At 43.0% G+C, this 20,853-nt stretch overlaps 1 protein-coding gene across 1 annotated transcript in view; it reads right to left on the minus strand.

Moving 5' to 3' along the window:
• The window catches only part of USP24 (ubiquitin specific peptidase 24), a 140,593-nt gene that overhangs the window by 16,549 nt on the left and 103,191 nt on the right, over nt 1-20,853 (minus strand). The window contains exons 45-59 of the mRNA XM_042951574.1: nt 20,526-20,624; nt 19,545-19,627; nt 18,102-18,243; nt 17,757-17,876; nt 17,215-17,435; nt 16,676-16,800; nt 15,233-15,374; nt 14,396-14,546; nt 12,832-12,927; nt 12,074-12,177; nt 10,400-10,513; nt 5,725-5,821; nt 3,012-3,128; nt 2,241-2,333; nt 117-219 (exon numbers count right to left, since the gene is read on the minus strand). Of these exons, the coding sequence (XP_042807508.1) occupies nt 117-219; nt 2,241-2,333; nt 3,012-3,128; nt 5,725-5,821; nt 10,400-10,513; nt 12,074-12,177; nt 12,832-12,927; nt 14,396-14,546; nt 15,233-15,374; nt 16,676-16,800; nt 17,215-17,435; nt 17,757-17,876; nt 18,102-18,243; nt 19,545-19,627; nt 20,526-20,624 (1,807 nt within the window). The remainder of the gene's footprint in view (nt 1-116; nt 220-2,240; nt 2,334-3,011; nt 3,129-5,724; nt 5,822-10,399; nt 10,514-12,073; nt 12,178-12,831; nt 12,928-14,395; nt 14,547-15,232; nt 15,375-16,675; nt 16,801-17,214; nt 17,436-17,756; nt 17,877-18,101; nt 18,244-19,544; nt 19,628-20,525; nt 20,625-20,853) is intronic.

A 20,853-nucleotide genomic window follows, 5' to 3' on the forward strand; every position in this document is an offset into this window, starting at 1 on the left:
ATAGCCAAACGAGAATAATATTCACTTAATTGATAACATTATTAGTCTCTGTGCATTACTGACAAATTCACTCTGCCTTCTTTCTTCTGCTGTATCAAGGATATATGAAAGCTCACCAACGTTCCTTTGGGAAGAGACATCTGAATGCAAAACAAGTAACGCCACTATATTGTGAAGATTCCCAAATTCTCGTGCTTGTGCTGAACTCCACCGACGTATCTGTCGACAGTGAAAACAGACTGAGCGTCACTGTGTGGGTTAGAAGTACCATGAAAAAGAAGGGAAAGGACAGGCTGGTTCATGATGTTTTGAACCACAAGTCTTTCTCCATGTCTGACAGAAGTCAAAGCATAAAGAAAGTTATGGGTTTTAAGCCAGCCTGTATTTCTTTTTCCTGTAGACATATTGTGCTCTGAAACAGTTCCATTTACGTCGTGAAGTCAGGTATTGCATGCTTCTCGAGTGCTGGGTAATTTTCCTATACCTGAGTTTGATGGGGAAAACCCGGGAGGCTGGAGAGCCGGAGCCATGGCCCTCCTGTGCCATTCACCGCGCTTGCTGGACGGGGGCAAGTTCTCTGCCGTAACGGCACCTGGCCTCTTTGTGGAACAGCAGAGACAACATACCCGTCCGCTTCGTGGTTGTGTGGGTCACATGAAACACTAAAAGTGAAAATGTTTTCCTGGAGGGGCTGGGGGTGGGGGGATGGGCTAAATGGGTAAGGGCCTGAAGGAAGACCCTGGGATGAGCACTGGGAGTCATACGTGAGGGATGAGGCACTGGAATCTACTCCTGAAATCATTATTGCACTATATGCTAACGCACTTGGATGGAGATTAAAAAAATATATATATACAGAAATGAAAACCAGAAAAAGAAAACGTTTTCAATATTATATGTGCTCCATAGAAGCAAAACAATACGAATTCTGTAACACTATTAATTAAATTAAATCTTATTTAAATCACAGTCAGTATCAATTAATTGTCAGGGTCAGTGGAGTCTGAGAGGATACAGCGCGAAGTAAAACAAGCCACTGTAAATTTCAACATGGTATCAACCCACGGAACACGCCGTGGAGGCAGCACTCGGTTTTGATACTGGAGAGCGCAACTGGCGGCACAACGGGCGGCCGAGAGGAGGCTTGGCCCGCAAGTCTGTGTCCTCTCACAGAGAAAGGAAGGCGCTCCTGCGTGATGCGTTACACAGCAGGGAAAGCAGAGCTGGGTCTGAATCTCTGTTCCACAACGCTTTAGCTCTGTGGCCTGACATGACTCGCTGACGTTCTCTGAGCTTTGATTCTTGCTTGAGAATGCGGCGGGGAGGGGAATGCTTATTTTACTGACCCGTATCCGAGGTATAGTGTGTAAGGTAACTAGCGTGCCTGGCACGTAATAAACATTCCGTAACTAGTGTTCATCCTGAGTGCACATTCACATGTTTCACAGTTAAGTCTATCAAACAGAAGAAATACAATAATGGGAGAAACACAGCAATATAGAAACTCCACACAGAAGAGTCCTCTTTTTTTTTTTTTTAATTTTTTTTTTAGTATTTATTCATTTTTGAGAAACAGAGTGGGAGTGGGGGAGGAACACAGAGCGAGACACAGAATCCAAAGCAGGCTCCAGGCTCCGAGCCGTCAGCACGGAGCCCGACGCGGGGCTTGAACTCACGGACTGAGAGCTCATGACCTGAGCCAGAGTTGGACACTCAACCGACTGAGCTACCCAGGTGCCCCAGGAGAGTCCTCTTTTGCTGTAACTAGCCTGACTTATCGCAACTTCCCTTTCATTGTCCGTGAGCATTATATCCACAGCATCACTCAGTGCATCACCGTTCAACTTCCCGTTTGAACTCTGCCCTTGTGACCAGCACCCCACTTACAACCTCCACCAGAACGGCCTTGCTCACAGTCCCAGGTGGCAAGGGGAGGTCCCAATGCCACTATTTCTTAAAGGCTTTTGAAACCCCCAGGCAGAGCCCATCTTTCCTCCTAGGACACTTTTTAACGGATATTCTAGTCATCTCCATGAGTTATTATCAGACTAATTATCTATGAGGAGACTATTATCTTTGAGGAGGCCGTAAAAACAAGTGAACTCCGAAGAATTTTAAGGGCTTCATAGTGCTAGTATCTGGACTCTTATGAAATGAAATATATTCATCACCTACAAAGGGAGACAACGTGGTGACAAAACCATGGCCATCGCACTGGGCCACAAAGTAGAGGGCGTTACCTGATTGTTTTGCCGGTTGGCCCCGAGGAGAAAGCTGGTCATGTGTCGCAGAGCTGAGTGCCTCAGAAGAAGATCGCCAGCCCGAATACCTTGCTGTCACAAGATATTAAGAATGACAAGTTATACATCTCTCCAGATAAAAATCTGTATTAAAAACACAGTTAAACGAGACGTTTTAAGGGGTCAGTGAGGTTTTTGTTTTTTTTTTTAACATTTACTTATTTTTGAGAGAGAGACAGAGCATGAGCAGGGGAGGCGCAAAGAGAGACAGAGACACAGAATCCGAAGCCGGCTCCAGGCTCCGATCTGTCAGCACAGGGCCCAACGTGGGGCTCGAACTCACGAACCGTGAGATCAAGAGCTGAGCCGAGGTCGGACGCTTAACCGACTGAGCCACCCAGGCGCCCCAGGGGTCAGTAAGTTTTTAAATGCTATGATTTACATACAGAAAATATGGTTAAAAATGTAATTTAAAAACCTCCTGAGTTTCAACAACTTCACGTTGCTTCACAATGGCTGCCAGACATGCGAGGAGGCACTAGTTTTCATGCAGACCCCCTGCTATCAACGAGTAACTGTATCTACCTGTATCAGAATTCTGGCAAGTAACAGAATCCACAAATAAAGATTTTTAAGAAGCAACGCTCATAAAACCCTACATTTAGATCCAATATTGACCCGTTTAAATTTTTCCCATGTATAAAAAGTTCCTTGAGACTAAAAATCTGCGATATAAGGAAAAGATATTAGAAGAAAAAAAAAATCACTTACCTTTTGTACAAAAGTGTTGAATAGGAAAAAGTACTGAGCACAGTTTTTACAGTTTTCTGGGACATCCTTATCCAACAGAGCAAGTAGGACCTCCAGTAACTGATGAAGGCTTTTTAACTGGTTGAGGAAAGATGAAATCACGTAAAGAAAAAGAATAGAAGACAGACGTTTGTAACGGAATTAATCTGAAGTAAATCACCGCAAGAACAAAAGGAAGTCTGATTGATACAATCCAGTCTCAGATTCAGATGGATTTATGCTTTGGAGAGCAAAAACGGATCATCACTTTTATCCTCCAGGGAAAGACTGGTGCTGTAGAAACAATTAAGAGGAAAGCCTAGTCTTGTTTTCTCCATTGAAGATTCAAGGGCAGGACTCATTGGCCTAATGGTCACATTTTTTGCAGAGCCAATTTCTCTCTGTCTCTTAAAAGAGAAGTGGGGAGGGGAGGTTTAAGAGGAAACATTTCTGAATCCCTCCCTCCACTATGCTACATCTTCACATAATCACAGATGCAAAGAATAAAAAACACAGACACAGGCATAGGGGCCAGAAATCAAGCCAATGGAGCAAATGGAGAGCAACAGCCTGACAGAATGACAACGGTAATATCAACTCAACTGTGAACTTACTTGAGAGCCCGCGGACGCCTCATGGAAAGCTTTGAAAAACATTTTATTTGTTTAGAAACCATTTTGGTAATCACATTGCTTCTTCTTTCCCTCCCACCCCAACTGGTTTTGGACGAGTCCCTAGAAATCCATCTGTGACTGGAGAATTAAGACCAGCTCACTACTCCTGTTAGCTCATCTCCCCTGAAGATGGTGTTCACAGGCTTCTGAAATATTCCCACCCATCCTGTCACACTCGTCATAAATACAGTAAAACCTACCATTGATATAGCACTTCGTTTTCAAAGTACTTTACAATATAAGGTGGGTGGCCAGAGGCACCATTTCCGTTATGGGGGGGAAATACGCATAAAATACATCAGCTGGGTGTCAAACAGAATTCACTGAGGCAATGGCTTCCGTGCTTACGTCCTCCACCACTCCCTTCCCTCTCTACCACCTGTAGTCCTGCCTCTAGAGGTTGGTGGACTACTTACTACGCCATAGCCTGACCCCATCTGGAGGGAGACTGCACTAATTTTGCGTTTATCCTCTGTTTGGGTTGGTACACGGGAGGAAGGAGGACAGCGAGAAGGCCCTTACATTAAGTATCGTAGAAGAGCTCCGTGAGGGTATTTCAGAGCAATGGTATTCGAACTGTCCTAAGCAGCTCCCAATGACTGATGTTTACATACTCTGCATCCAGGTAAGGTGAGGTCTGAAAAATGGTCCTGCTGTTTAAGCTGACTGAAAACCAGTGCCTTAGAGTAAACCTTAGCTTCCTTGGAATTCCTGGAATTGAGCCATGGTCTTCTTCTAGGGCTTCCATAAAGGGCCTATTTGACCTCGTTGTTCACTCTGGGCTGAGCAAAGCTCCTTAGGTTGTCTTATGGTGAACTTTGGGTCAGGCAATGTTGAAGAAGCTAAGTACTGTAACTGGATTAGCATCTTTCTTCAAGGACTTGGGGGGCACCTGGGTGGCTCAGTCGGTTAAGTGTCTGACTTCAGCTCAGCTCATGATTTCGTGGTTTGTGGGTTCGAGCCCCACATCGGGCTCCGAGCTGACACTGTACAGCCTGTTTGGGATTCTCTCTCTCTTTCTCTCTCTCTCTCTCTGCCCCTTCCCCACTTGCACTCTCTCTTTCCCTCAAAATAAACTCAAAAAAAATTTTTTTAAATAAAAACAATAAAAACAAAAGGACTTGCTCAAGGTGGAACAGCAAAGCCAACGTCTGAATCTGAAGCAGCAACTCTTAGAATTTGCATTTAGTTCATTGAGACACATTGCCTCCAGCCAATGTCTATAAGGAGCCAATCGGATCTGAAAACAACATTTTTCAAAGTTTTCCATGTGGTGTCAGCTGTTTGAAACAGCAAACTTGGGAAGAAGTGCTATATTTGCTAGGACTTAATAACAGATTGAATAATAATCAGACTTACAGTATATGTCATTTATTTCCCTAAGACTTAAAACTTAGGGGGATATCTGAAATTTGAGGACAGTCATAAATACCACGGTTTAGTTTAGCACGTGTGGAACTGTGAACCAGAAAATATGTTGCAGAAACAGAATCAGGAAGAAGAAATCCAGAAGAACAGGAGCAAAGATTAGGAGTAATGGAGACCAATGAAGAAACCATCTTGGCTGCTGCTCCTTCCTAGACGGACGGCACTATTTGCTTTGGCCGCCAACCGCAGGTTTGGATCATGGAAACAGCTTGTTAGGAAAGAGACAAAGCCAAGTGCGGCTCAAAATGTCTGTGGGTCTAGACTAGAGTCTCAAGACTCAGGTTAGTCTCAGTTCAGTGAAACTGAACAGAGTCTTGAGCGAAGACTCTGAAAAAGGAGTGCTCTAGAGAGAAAAGCCTGAAGCAGACCAGAGCAGACCCAAATTCCTAGCCTATCCTGACTTCTGGGGTACGAGGAGGCAAGGACAGTGTGCCTTCTACCCTGGCATTTACCAGAAAGGCAGACTGTGGGAGGTGCATTCTCTAAGGCAGAATTACCAGACTCCAACCCTGGGCTCTCTTTCTTGTTACGTGCAATTTAAGACACTTGGTAGAGACAGAATGTAGATGTAACGTTTAAGAAATGAGACCGACCTTATCCTGATAAAACAAGGCACTGTCTAGGGTTTTCTCCAGAACGGTGGCCACGGCAACTCGTACTTCTCGCACACTGCACTCCAGCAAGAAAATCCTAAAACACACAGAGAAAAGGTGCGTGCTGAGAAGGCAGAAGGAACTTCTATAACTTAACCTTCCCAACACCTGGCCCACCTACTGTGCAAGAAAAAAAATCCCTCCAAGCTCTCGGGTCAAGGCTCCTGAGAGCTTTGGGACACTGTCTCAGGCCACTGTGCAGGAGGAAGGCGGCCAAACAGGAAAACCAGACCCCTGGGCGCTGAAAGTAGATTTTCCCCCTTCTTCCCCACTTCTCCTGAAATGAGTATTTGTATAAATGTAACAGCATAACAAGATAAATGGACATAAAGAGATACGAAAGCGAAGGACCTAAAATTTTATAAATTCTGTTGGCTAAGGGGTTCTCCCAGGGGCATCCCTTGAATTTCTCAGAGTAACGTAATAAAGTTCACAGTCAAGACCGCCCCTCCTCCTCCACCCGTATGTCAGGATTTCTATCTCTTTCCTTTCCTCTCTTCTCCCCAAGCCTTATTACCCGACCCCTAAACAAGCGGTGGTGCTTCCCTCCTTTCTCCCTCCGTGATGCGGATGGAGGTGATGACCGCAGCAGTCAAGGTCTGTTACACGCCTCGCCGTCTCAGCACTCTTGGTGGTACGGTCAGCTACTGCACCGTGCCCCGCAAGTACACAACCTAATTCAATCCTTTACACGCGTGGAATGGTGGTACGGTGGCCTCAGAGGCAGGGGTGCTGCTCTCGGGGCTGAGGGGGGTGGGAATGCCCTGGATTGTGCTTCTCCAGCCACGCTTTGTGTTCTGCTTCATACACGCACTCCCGTGTGACAACTCATTCTGTAATCAGCAAAGTGAAAACCCGTCTATCTTTTCTAACATTTATTTTTATTTTTTAACATTTATTTATTTTTTTGAGAAGAGACAGACAGAGCATGAGCGGGGGAGGAGAGAAAAAGGGAGACACAGAATCTGAAACAGGTTCCGGGCTCTGAGCTGTCGGCACAGAGCCCGACGCGGGGCTCGAACTCACGGACCGTGAGATCGTGACCTGAGCCGCAGCCAGACGTTTAACTGACTGAGCCACCCAGGCGCCCCGTCTTTTCTAATATTTCTTAACAGAAAGTCCGCATTATTCCACATGAGAGGTTTAAATACAGCCGAATGTTGATGACCACGTCCTCCAGGTGCCAGCAGAACGCTGCTCTGGTCCCTGTTTGCGTGCAGCACTGGTATTTCCTTCCTCCCCTTTCAGGGGTATATGGAGAGCCTGCCTTCTTTTCCCCAGAGAGAGATCAGAGCAGAGCTCTCTATGGTCACTCTGCTGCTTATTCCCCGTAACTGCTAGCTGCCCAGGAGCTACCTAATGTGCACCAGACTGAAAAGGCTGTGTTCCAAATGCACTAAGACTTTAAGTGGCAGCCACAAGAAAGTTAGAGATAACAAGTGTGCCTATAATGTTCAGCTCTAGAGGCTTTGTCAGATTCGGGTGTAATTCTTCTGGAAAGCCTGTCTTCAGAGGTCACTCCACGTTTCCTATCGTAGACACGAGGAGGCCCTATGAGAATGCAGACGAATCCAGAATGTGGGGACTTCTATAGGGCAAATGGCCAGTGTGCCCCTCAAAAAGATGGCATGACAAAAAAGGAGGTGGTGGGGGAAAAAGAACAATTATAGATTAAAAGAGTCTTAACAGATGTATAAACTAACAGCGTGTGGAGCTTGTGTGGATCCTGATTTGTATAAACTCAGTGGAAGAGTAAACCTTTTTGAGATGCCTGTGGAAATCTGAATATGGACTGGATTTAGGAGGATATAAGAGAAGTATTTTTGAGGGCGCCTGGGTGGCTCAGTTGGTTAAGCATTGGATTTCGGCTCAGGTCATGATCTCACGGTCCGTGAGTTCGAGCCTCGCATCGGGCTCTGTGCCGACAGCTCAGAGCCTGGAGCCTGGAGCCTGGAGCCTGTTTCGGATTCTGTGTCTCCCTCTCTCTCTGCCCCTCCCCTGCTCGTGCTCTGTCTCTCTCTGTCTCTCAATAATAAATAAATGTTTAAAAAAAAAAAAAGAAGTGTTTTTGTTTAGTGTGATAATGGTAAAGTGCTTATTTTTTTTTAAAAAACTACCTTTTAGAGACACATGCTGAAAAATTTATAGTGAAATTATATGATGTCTGAGACTGACTTTAAAACACTTGCGGAAAAAAAGCAGGCCTGTGAGTGAGTGGTGGGCAACAGGGTGGGCAACGAGATGGGCAAAGTGCTGGGAACCGGGCCCGGGAAGTGGCACAGGACAGGGCTCTCACTGTGGCTACTTTCTGTATGTTTAAGTGCGTCCACAACAAAACCTTTTTAGAAGATGTAAAATACTCTTCGTTTAGTAGTTTTAATTTAGATCAATTTTTAATAGAGCTCGATTTTCTAGCAATGTTTACCACAGCTTCAGATTTTTACAATTATAGTGACATTTGACCATTGCCTAAAAAATAAAGCACAGCACTGAGAAGCTCTGACCTAAGAGACGGCAGCCCTTCACACGGACAGTTATTTTAGTTATAACAGTGGCAACCTAGGTTATCTTAAGAATTCTAAAGAATTATAAAATTACAAAATGTAAATTCAGCAACTGACAGTGACAAATTGACAGCGATAAAGAGACAAAAATATAATAAACTCTCTCAGGAAGAATTCAGATTAGGTAATTCACTGGGATTCTTGACCGTGAGGAACACTAACAAACCACACATCCTCCCAGAGGAGTCACCAAATTCCTCCGGAGATATTTCAAAGCAAGCCTGGTTGGATATAAGGGAATAAACTAAATATTTGCAATGTTCCTTCCAAATATGTGATGATTCTAGGATATTCAGCTTCTTACTATTGGGAAGAGACTTTGGAATTACACTGGACAAACGGGAAAGTTCATCTCAGTGCAAACTCCAGAGGGCCAGGCACACATAACACTTCACATGAATGGTTACTTGCTGTCTCTCCGTGTGTTATGTGCGCGGATGCATACACGCACGCACGCACCCACAAACAACGGAGTGCTTACTATGTGCCAGGCTCTTTGTGTACGGTAGGGAACCAAACACGCTTAACTCCTGCCCTCAAGAAGCCAGGGTTTAGTGAGGAGACAGGTACAACAGCAGAGCAGAGCAATCGTATACTGGCTTTAGATAGGGTCATCCGAAGGGAACGGCTTCTCTGACATCTCAAGGGTGAGATGCAGGACTGGATGGGGGAACATCCCAGATAGAGGCAATAAAGGTACAAGGGTCTTTAGGCAGGAAAGTAAGCAGAGCATGTCGAAGGAATCAACAAACCCGTGTGAGGAAACTGAAGTGAGACCATATGCAAGGCCTTGTGGGTTATGTAAAGGCTGTGGATTTTATTAGGCGTCTGACAGGGATCCACTGAAGAATTTTCAAGCACAGAAGTAATGTGATCCAGTTTGTTTCAAAAAACCACTTTTGTTGCTGTATGAGGTAGATTTGAGAAAGAAGTGGAGACATCAAGTAGGCAAATGAGTGTCTGGAGCTCAGACCTAGAGATGAAAGGAATATGGGATCAAGAGTTTCGGTCAGCTAACACGCCACCAGACTGTGAGCTCCCCGTGAAACGAGCTTGTATTTCTGAATTCTCTGTTGTCTGTTCGAGCTGAGAGATACCAGAGCATATCCGCATGCTGACAGAAGTACTCTGTAGAAAATTCTAGAAGGTAAAGGTGCAGGAGTAAGAGCCGATAAAGGGTTTGCTCATGTAGACGTTCATTTTGAGAGGAGACAGGACACTCCCCCACAGTAACAGGAGAAAAGATGACGAGAACAGGCTCCGACGTGCTGGGGATAGAGGCCTGCTCATTTGTGACTCGTATATTCTCAGTGAAGTCCGAGGCAAGGTCCTTAGCTGGAGGTGGGGTGTGCTAGCATGGCAGGCATGAGGGGTGAGGAGATGAAGGAGGGGCCCACTGGGGACAAGGGACACTGAGATCACAGAGCCTGTGCGTAAGTACTGCACCCCCCAAGGACAAGAGAAACTGGCCCAAGGATGACTGGGAGTACAGGCTAAACATCCACAGTGACTGGAGCATCTAGACTTTTCACCAGAAAAAGCTAATTATTTTTTATTACAGGTATGTAGGTAAATGTACTACCATAGGTATTATACTAGTAGTAAGTTTTTGAAAAATAGTAGAATCCAAACATAGCTAGATGTCTAATACTGTGGTAATGCTATGCAGTAACCGGGCATTGCTGACCTCTCCACCTTGCCACCAGACTGTGAGTCCCTGAGGGAGGGGATGCATATTCTGGAATCTCCTGAGCCACAGCAGGAGTTCAGGCCATGCTTGCCTGTGACCGTGTGGCTATGTGCACACATGCTTTCCTTGTGCTCACGGAACACTCGTCTGAGTCTAGTCCATCAGAGACAGTTTTACGAAAGAATGATTTTAGAGTGACCTGAACAGTTCCTCATGCTTCTAGGGAAAAAAAGTCCAAAACTGACTCCAGTCGGAAAAGTAATTTCAAGTAGAAATAAAAATAGTCACAAGAAATTGCAGCTCTAAATCACTAGAAGAGACACAGATTTCTTTTAATTAATTAAAAGATCTTGACACTTACTTTATTAATTCTCGTCCTTCAGAACTAATAAAATATTCAACGAGCCACTGACAAGCATCAAAACTTTTGGAAAGTAATGCTTCAATAGTGGCAATCCATTCTTCAGTATCAACCCTTTAAAAAAAGCAAAGACAGAGATGTAAGACAGACCCCCGCAAATAACCCCGCGGAGTGTCACCTTGGTTTTAGTTAACCTATTTTTGGGGGAGGTTGGGTAGAGGGTAAGTTGAATACCCAATGACCGCTGACTAACATGGCTTCATGCACCCCAGAAGCCAGTGCTTTGCATCTTTTGGTATTTGTGATGTGATTCGCCTATCCCTGTCCCTCCTCCCTACAAAAATGTGTAAAGAAGCTTAAGTCTTAGAGTTTAACTTTTATCTTTTCATCTTCTTCAAACAGTTTTAATTGGGAAAAACGTCTGCCCTGCAGCATTTTGTTTTGCTTCGATTGACATTCACAAAATGCCCACCTTCAAAATAGGTTATTACATCAACATTTTTATACTTCATTGCTATAATTATTAATATCCTGCTTTATGGAAGAAAAACATTTGGGCAGACAATGAGGTATAATGACTAAATTGCCCATGACCTCACGTAACACCCCTCCACTCTCTCAAGCCCCAAAATGGTAAATATAAGCAAAATGGAAACAGTCTCCGATGTACCAACAGCTCAAGCCAACTTCACAAACAAAAGTAATGCGATTCCTTAGTTAGTCCTATGCCAGACATTAAAAGAAAGGAACATAGTCGTCCTTCTTTTCCAATTGAAGAATAAAGATCAGTATCATTTAATATATCTTAATTACGCATGAAAATGAAGTTGCCATTATATCTGTTTCTTCTCCAGTGTTTTTTGATTGCAGAGTCTTTCTAAAAAACCTGCCCATACGTGGGAGAAGTGCACGGGACTGGCGAGAGAGGACAGAACTGTCCCGGTCTTCCGACTGTAGCTGCCTTCCTCACCCGAGTCCCTCCCTGCTCCGGGTACCTCCTCCGGCCAGTGGGTAACTTACTCTTCGCCTCTCACCCATTTATCCACAGACAGCTCTTCACCCAGCACCTACCATGTGTCGGGCACCTTCCAGGTGCTGAAGATAAAAACCAACGGTGGACAATATGCCGTCCAAATCTAGCGTGCCTCTGTGCATACTGCCCCCTGTTCAAAAACCCTTCATGGTTTCCCAGTGAACAAAGGCCCAGCTCCCCTCTGTGGCACTCAACGACACTTGACGGGCTCCTTCAAAGCCCACAGGTGACCTCACTTCCAGTGAGTCCTTACATGTATGAGCACAACACTAGTCATTCATAGTTCTTCAGGCAAGTCTTATCCGTTACTCAGGTTTTCCCCTTTCACCTAGATTATTCCCTCTGTTTGTTTTTGCCTTTCAAAATTCTCTGAGAACGCCAATGTCTTTAACACCTACCCAATCCCCATATTTGGATAGGACTTTGTCCAGTTCCCAAAGACGTACAGCATTTATGCCTTGCTTCTTCTGATTTATCCTTCCTATGAGATTAGAAATTCCTTAAAGATAGGAACCATGTCTTAGTCATCTGAATATATTAGGTAGGTGCCTTCACAATGCTTTGAATTTATAAATTCAATTTTAATTGAATTAATCAGTGCCTTCTGTCACAACAGACTATCAAAACATATCATTTCTTACCTGAGTTTTTTCTTTGTCCGTAGATAAGTTTGAAAAAGGAACTGAATTGCAAGCTGTAAGCTCACCTTTGCCATGCAAGGATAATATGGATGCTTTAATTTAGTCTGAGAGAGAGTGAAAAAACACAGCATTTTTCAAAGGTGTTTTATAGATTATTACATGTTATGAATTGAATGACTTATAATAAAGTTAAACACTAATAAGAAAAATCTAGTCAGCTTGTTATAGAAAAAACGTTCCATTTAAATTTTTAAAAAGGTTAAGAAAAGACATCCTCTTCATTTTTTTATGAAGCCCTCTCAAAATAGAGCCTTTAGACCACAGGATGTTAAACACTGTCAACAGCCTAAGAAAGTTTCTCCCTTATTGGCAAATCATAATCATGGTACTCAAGAAAAAGAAGTACTTGGAAGTTCATCTTGAGTCTGAAGATGTCTGATGACAAATGAGGACAAATTAATCTCCACCAAGCCCAATATTCACTGACCTCGCCTCATGGCTATTCTCAGAGATTCTTTATAAAATTAAAAAGCACTTTAAAAAGCCAGTATGTGGACACCCGCACCCATTCACAATCCGCAGTGTATGTTCTGAGCACTGCCAGTATTTTAATATCACCCAGTGAGTGACATTATTTGCGGGAACGTTCTGGGCATCCAAGCTGAATGCTAACAACCGAGGGCTGTCACTGAACGCCTGAGCTGACAGCTTTCACTCTGCTTTCTTAGTCCTTTACTAACAAGCCAACTAGTACTTACGGCATTCAGTGACGCTAAAGACAAAACAAAACTGAAATAATCACTACTGTATACATCTCTATTCTTCATAAACTTGAGGTTTTCATCTCTCACCATCTACAAAAGAAAATCAGTAATTATTTTTAAGACACAGGGCAAAATATTCAGCACGTGGAAGATTTTTAATGACACATTAGGTAGAAAGGATTTTACATTAAGTTAGAAAAGGTTCACAAAAACCCTTCTCTAGAGCTTTGAAATTTTAAACAGGGAGAGAGGAAAATCTTCCTTTAAATATAAGAAGCTGTAAGAAGGTGAATTATTATTCATCAAACCAAATACTTCTGGGAAATTTAGGAAAACCACCAAGGGACAAGTGAAGTCAAACCAGTTATTTGGGGTTGGAAGGGACACACAGAGCTCTCCCAAGCACAACCAAATTCACGTTTTCCTTGTATCAGATGGCTTAAATCTTTCTCTCTTAATGAAACGCTCCACAATTTTCTTAAATTCTCTGGTTCTGGCTAACTCAGCTTTGGATTACTTATGTATAAACCCTGGACTGGGTAGTTGGACAGTTCCAAATTTAAATCCTGGTTCTGTGAACTGGTAGGTCATTTCTCCTTTCTGTTTTTAAAGTTTATTTTGAGAGAGAGACAGAGAGTGAGCAAGTGTGAGAGAGCACATGTGCGTGAGCCAGGACAGGGACAGAGAAAGAGGAAGAGAGAGAATCCCGAGCAGGCTCCGTGCTGTCAGCGCAGAGCCCGACACGGGGTTCAATGTCATGAACTGTGAGATCATGACCTGAGCTGAAATCAAGAGTCAGACGCTCGGGGCGCCTGGGTGGCGCAGTTGGTTAAGCGTCCGACTTTAGCTCAGGTCATGATCTCGCGGTCCATGAGTTTGAGCCCCGCGTCGGGCTCTGGGCTGAAGGCTCAGAGCCTGGAGCCTGCTTCCGATTCTGTGTCTCCCTCTCTCTGCCCCTCACCCGTTCATGCTCTGTGTCTGTCTCAAAAATAAATAAACGTTAAAAAAAAAAAAAAATTAAAAAAAAAAAAAAAAGAGTCAGACGCTCAAATGAGTGAGCCACCCAGGAGCCTCACATTTCTCCTTTTCTGACCTCAGTTTTTCCATCTGAAAAATGGGAATAAAACCTACTACTTCACAAGAGTTTTTAAGAATTAAGGATTTGTTTAAAGCACGTGGCACAGAGCAGATATTCAGTAATTGGTGGTTATCACTGTCATACTAGTTTTACCCAAAGATACTGAACCCTAACTTCTTTTCCTCTCCAGACGGTAAGTTAGTTTCAGCAGCGTTTGTCTCTACCGGCCACTCCCTCCCACTTGTGTATCTGTGAAAACCCCCAGCCGCATAGCAGGCCAGTGACAGTGCCGGCCCCCTTGAGTCTGTGGACACCTCTGTGACCTGCTATAAAAGACTCGTGAAATGAGGTGGGTTGGATGAGGCACGCAAGGTCCAACCGAGTCCATAAGGAGGCCGGCAGGAGTACTTCCGGACCTACGGGGCAGGTTTGGACTTTTATGTGATTTTTCTCCCTTAGAATTTCTTACGTGGGTCTTACCTGGTATATTCGAGCAGGCATTTTCTCCACAAATAGCCCTTTCTTCTCACCTTTTTTAACCAGCTTGGTTAGAATAGAGAGCCGGTCATTGTTAGGCCTATGGGGCCGAGGGGAGGACTGAGGTGAAATTTCCGGTGAGGACGGCGCTGACCTAAGGACAGAATCAGAAAACCGTGTGGTATAAAGTGGATGCCGTTTTAGCACTTAACACAACCCGACACACTCACGTACACAGGGTACGAGGCTTAACAATAAACTGCGTACTTTACCGATCCAATATATTTAAACGCAAATTCGTAAACAAGACGACCTTAAAAGAAACCCACAGTGCTGGCAAAGTGCCACACTTTGACTATAAAGTGTATTCGATAAATGCTGAGATTGGAAAAAAATCTCGATTCTAGAACGAAATAGTTTACATGCATGTTCTTTTTTTTTTCTTTTTTTTTAATATTTTGAAAGTTTGTTTATTTTTGAAAGCGGAGAGAGAGGGGGACAGAGGATCTGAAACAGGCTCTGTGCTGTCAGCAGAGAGCCTGATGCAGGGCTCGAACTCATGAACCATGAGATCATGACCTGAGCCAGAGCTGGACACTCAGCTGACTGATCCACCCAGGGGCCCCTACGTGCATGTTCCAAATACGAAATAACTTCTGCCAAGGAAATAATAAAAAGGTGGCCATAAGAAAAGGGGTAAAGAGATTTACTCACTTTCTTTTTAGAATTTCTCTCTAGTTTGTTTAACAAGTTACCTGTAAATCCTAAACACTGTACTAAAGATTACACAACGACCACCTACTGAAATCACACAGCAAACTATGTGAAAGAGAAACTCACAGAGAGAGATCCTCAGCTTCCTGCCGTACCACACTGACTCGACTCTTCTTTGGTAATACTGGGGAGTTTTGATCAGAGACCCTTTGGTAGAAGAGCATATAGGCATTCCAGTATCTTCGGCGAACATCTGTATACGGGTTTGCTTTATAACAAGACATGAAGAAAGAAGCCTTTGTAAATAGAATAAAGAAGATTTCTTGTCTCGACGATCTAAAAGAAAGGCTCATAAACCCAGCAAATGTTTACAAAACTTAAATGCAAAGTGTAAGTAAAGTGTGTGTCCTTGTACCATACTGCTTGGAAGGTGACACAGAAGACCCGTAAGGAAGCTGTACAAAGATGGGGTAAAGAAGATAAACATTCCTAGGCGAGTCTAGATTTAAAAAGGCAAGGAACATTTAAAAAGAAGTTCTGTGGCACAGGATGGGATTATAATTGGCTCACTTAGCCATTTTTGCATAGAACAACCAAATCTAGGTAAGTTTTGGCAACAATACTGGATTTAACCATTAGAGGTTACTATTATCAGACACAGGACTACCATGGCACGGCATCAAAATCTGACACAGAAATTTTTCATTTTAATTCTTAATTGAAGCATAGTTGACATGTTAGTTGTAGGTAGCCAACACAGTGTTTTGACAATTATACACGCTATGAAATGCTCACCAAGATAAATATATCACCATCTGTTGCCATACAGCTTTATGACAATATTATTGACTTGATTTCCTAGGCTTACTTTCCATCCTTGTGACTTACTTATATTCTAATTAGAAGTCTGTACCTCTTACTTCCTTCACCTGTTTCTCTTATTTCCTTCCGACCCAAATACAGGCAGAAAATTTTAAATGCCCCTAAAATATTGCAAAATCAGGTTTCAGAAATGCTAAGATCTCTACAAAATGTCCCCCCTCCCCCCCATGGCAAATTCTGATTGGATTCTGTGATGTCCTTTTCCTCATAGTTTTTCTTCTGGGGGGGCAGTGGCTGTGGAGAGAAGGACTGCCACACTATGTAATAAATACGGTTTCAAAAACAGGCGTTCGAGGGGTCTTGTCTAATTCATCGTGCCTCTCTGAAAGTAAAAAGGAAATGTGAGAAGTTTAGCAGACAACTACTTCCTCTGAAGCAATTTTTAAGGCTGAAATTCTGTGTTCGTTAGTTTCTCTCTGATATTCATTTCTTCCTCTTCCTCTATCACCTGTCCCCCCAGGGCTGCTGCAAGGAATTATTTTAAAAAACATTCTGTAAGCAGCTTAAACATTTCCACTCTGCCTATCTATGAGCTTGTGGATCTATACAGCCTGAAAAGTGGTATGTAAAAAGAATAAAATTACATTTTTATGTAAAGAATACTGCTTCCAATTTGATAGAAAACCGTAAGTTAAAAAACAAACAAACAAACAAACTAATGTGAAACATCCACTTGTAAATACTTACTTTGATCATAAACTTTTGGTCTATATTCTCCTCCAAAGCATTCGTATTCCAGGGTCTCATCATTTAGGTCAAATTCTTCTATGACTGTGTCATTAAACTTGTACCATTTTCCTTTTCCACACCCCCTGAAGCCCACAGGGAAACAAATGTTATAAGATGGAAACCCAACATCCCCCTCCCCAGCCTTTATCTCTATATACTGTCTACAAATAGAGCAGATGACTCTATTTGGGTATTTTCAAATGGACAACGCTTAAATTTCTAAAACAACTTTTCAAACCAAAGAGGTAAAAACTGTTATACTAAGTTTTAAAAATCCAATATGAAATATGACCAAAGAGCAGTGCAAAAGCTTCTTTGCACTACACTCATAAGCATGGATGATAAAGTAGGGCAGGGAGAGCAGAGGAGAGACACAGGAGGGCAGGGGGAGTGGAGGAGGGATAGAAGAGGGCAGGGGGAATGGAGGAGAGAGACAGGAAGCAGGATGGAGGCAGGACTACTGGAAGGCAGGGGGAGGGACCGCGTGAGACCCCTACCGTCGGTCCTTAATGAAGGAATAGTAGTGACCCGCATGTGCCTGCCCACTGTGGACAATGACACCGACAAGTTCATAGTTTTCAGTGAGGGCAACTTTTTTTCGTGGGGATCCTCCACCTCCCTGGTCCATACTTCGCCCATTTTCACCAACTTCAGAAGACGAATCCTGGCGAGCCATTCCTGAAACTGTGTAGGGCTCCATGTTTAGCATCCAGGGAAACTATTTAAAAGCAAAAGGACAACATTAGTGTTGATGAGTAATATCCACGGCAATACCCAATTAAGTCAGATTCAAAAAAGAGGGATGTTTTCCTAGTTCTAGCTAGGATTACCTCCCCTCTATCACCAGATAGGAGGGTTGTTTACGGATCTGCCTGTCCATGGGCAGCAGTTGCTTAAGACAAGGGGCTGTGTACCCCTCAGAATGCTGAGACCATAGCCTTTCACAGTGGGGATGAAAGTTAAAAATATAAAAAGTAACAGCAGAAAAGAAAGTGAGGTAATGGTTGTAAGAAATTTCAGGGAAAAAAAAATAAGTTACCCTTATCTGTTCGTCATATTTAATGGAGCGTCCACTCTCCCAGTCAAATCCAAATCTCATTAGGTGAATTACCAAGACGCTAGGTAAAGACTTAATGCAGGTCCTTTTCACAGTGATTCTCTAAAGAAAAGCAAAACCCAATTATCTCCATGGAGGAAAGAAAACAGCAAAGTCATACAAAGGTCACAGATTTTCACAGGCCTTTCCTGCCCATGTGAAAACAGGGAAAGACACAATTTAATGGAAGCAACAATTGGAGCTTAATACTGTTCCTACATAAAACATAAAGAGAAACTAAATGAGTAACAAATTGATCTTGTTTTTCAAAAAAGGCAAGTGTAATACCTTTTCTTTACACTTTTCGCAGTAATATGCATTACTTCCTTCTAGAACTTCTCCTCTAACAAACTGGTCCAAAGAAATTTCCAAGCTCTGACAAGAAGTAACTCCAAGATTGAGGGCCATGAAAGCTTCCTCACGCTCGTATCTGATTAGCAAATCACAGAAAGAACATAATCAACCATGGAATTTAAACAATTTAAGATCTTGACACCAACACAGTAGCAGAGACTGAACACAGGTCTACATTCGTGATCAGTGAAATTAACACGTGCCATCCCTCATCCTTTTAAAGGTACACTGCCAAATACAAATACCAGTTTTTGGCAGTTCAAAATCACTCAACAATTAGGAATTTCAACGAAGAAATTTTAGACATGGAAACCAAAGAAACTTAACTCAATAAACCTTCATAGGTTTATTGCAAGTCTGTCAACAAATGCAAGATTCACAACACACTAGAAGCACTATTTAAAAAGGACGACGACTGCGGCGCCTGGGTGGCTCAGTCGGTTAAGTGTCTGACTCGACTTCAGCTCAGGTCATGATCTCATGGTTTGTGGGATCGAGCCCCCATCAGGCTCTGTACTGGCAGCGTGGAGCCTCCTTGGGATTCTCTCTGTCCCTCTCCCACTCACACATATACTCTCTTCGTCTCTCTTTCACAATAAACTTAAAAAAAAATACTGTTAAAAAACTAAAAAATAAAAATAGAAAGGACAACGATCATGTACATTACGACTGTAGCCAATTAGCAATTTCCATGTTTTTACCTTAATACTGAATCCTTTTTCTACTATAAAAATATTGCTTCCAAATTTGATTTCTGGATCAGGATAACCCTGAGAATACGTATTTTCCTGTTTGAGGATTTGTGACTTCCTATGGAAATCCACATACTTACAAATGAAACTTAAAGCATTCTTAAAGCTTTGCCTTAAATACATGAGTAGGAAATCTGCTTGCATCATGATTTACTTAATACTAAGCATGGCGATGATCACGAGCCTGAATATTATAGAACTTGGCTGAATAAAAATGTATCAATAAATTGTTACAGTAGCTTAGGGAATAAAAATACTATTAAAAAAGATACTAGCTGGGGCGCCTGGGTGGCTCAGTCGGTTAAGTGTCTGACTCTTAATTTCAGTTCAGGTCATGATCTCCTGGTTCATGAGTTAGAGCCCCACATCGGGGTCGGTACTGACAGCACAGAACCTGCTTGGGATTCTCTCTTCCTCTCTTTCTGCTCCTCCCCGGTTCTCTCTCTCTCTCTCTCTCCCTCAAAATAAATAATCATTAAAAAGATTAACAGCTGAGATTTTCAGATATTGTCATTTTAGCCAAGTGAAATACGGATGAAAATTAATGAATAACATGCTACCTATTAAGAGAAAAAAAATAAAAACAATGATGACATTTTTTGATGTCCGTGGTAACTTCACTAACCTGTGAGGACAGTCTTTACAGATCTTCTGATCAGAATAGATGCCCTGGAAAGTATTCTTAAAAATCTGGTCTCTCCCCATTTTCTGTTGGAATCAAAAGTTAGAATTTTAGCTGATGCCCCTAGAATTTCTAGGTCACTTAGATAGAATTTTATTTAGACCTAAGCTAAAGCACAGATTTCAACTAACAGCTAAAATAAAGAGTCATGATGGTAGTTTAAGTTGGGAATGAATAGGAGCCTTATAACCCATTGGCCCCACTGGCTATTAGAAGAGCCTGAACAGCCGGCAAAGGAAGAGGAGAGGGGCCAGTCACAGCTGGTGACAAGAAAAGCTTGTCATTTCCGTGACAATTCCGAACTCTTCTCCCCACGCCGCAACAACCAAGTTAGTAGCAACTCTTCACAATCTTTTCTTCCTTGTGGATAAAATGCTATCAATTCCTAAGTTATTTGAAAAAGGACATCTGACTTATGCCTACTAAGGAGAAGAGGGACAGCTAATGGCAGTGATGGAGGACGCCCTATAACTAGAAGGCAGCACCACTTAGGAAGTTTGTCACACGTTACGCTGGGTGGGGGCAGGAAGCTTTGGGCTCAAACATCACCACAAATAACTTTTTAATCTGGCCCCTCTGGCTGAGTTGGGCTGCTATGCACAGGGCCGTCAGGTCACTGGTGAGGGCAGCACTCCCGAGGCCAGGCAACCTCTGGAAGAGCACGTGGACACAAATGGTTACTGTGGAGTACAGATTAAGAATGACATACTTCTCTATCAAGTGTTGGAGGAATTAAGAAGAGAAGTCCATCATTCAGTGATCTGTGTCTGTTTTGATGTTCAAACCCAGAGGAAATGAATTACAGGTGGGGTGTTACAGATGACCACTTTCTGATCTGTAGGTTTCACAGTCAGCCCAAATCCTGCAACTCTGCTCTCGTACTACAGTTTGAGGGAGGCAGAGGGAAAGTGAGATGTTCTCTACCTTGAGATATTCGTCCATCTGATCAATAAGACTAGTGAAGAATTCATATGCATCCTGCTGCTCTCTCACATAAAGTTCTTTGTTCCACATCTTGAAAATCTGTGCAAGACAAGAATATATTACTAAAGGAAAAGCAGCAATCTCTGAATAGAGTAGAACACGGATGTGAAAGAGCACTCAAATGCTTCTAAAAACCAAGTTCACTAATAGGACATTAGACACTTGTCCTGAAGTGAGATGAGCTTGGTTATCTATGCTTTTCCCTGGCTTCTGTGTAACCGAAACAAGTCTGGGAAACCATACCGGCTGGGACCTGAGGCCACAGAAC

This window comes from Panthera leo, chromosome C1 (genome assembly GCF_018350215.1).
Source record: "Panthera leo isolate Ple1 chromosome C1, P.leo_Ple1_pat1.1, whole genome shotgun sequence".
NCBI lineage: Eukaryota > Metazoa > Chordata > Mammalia > Carnivora > Felidae > Panthera > Panthera leo.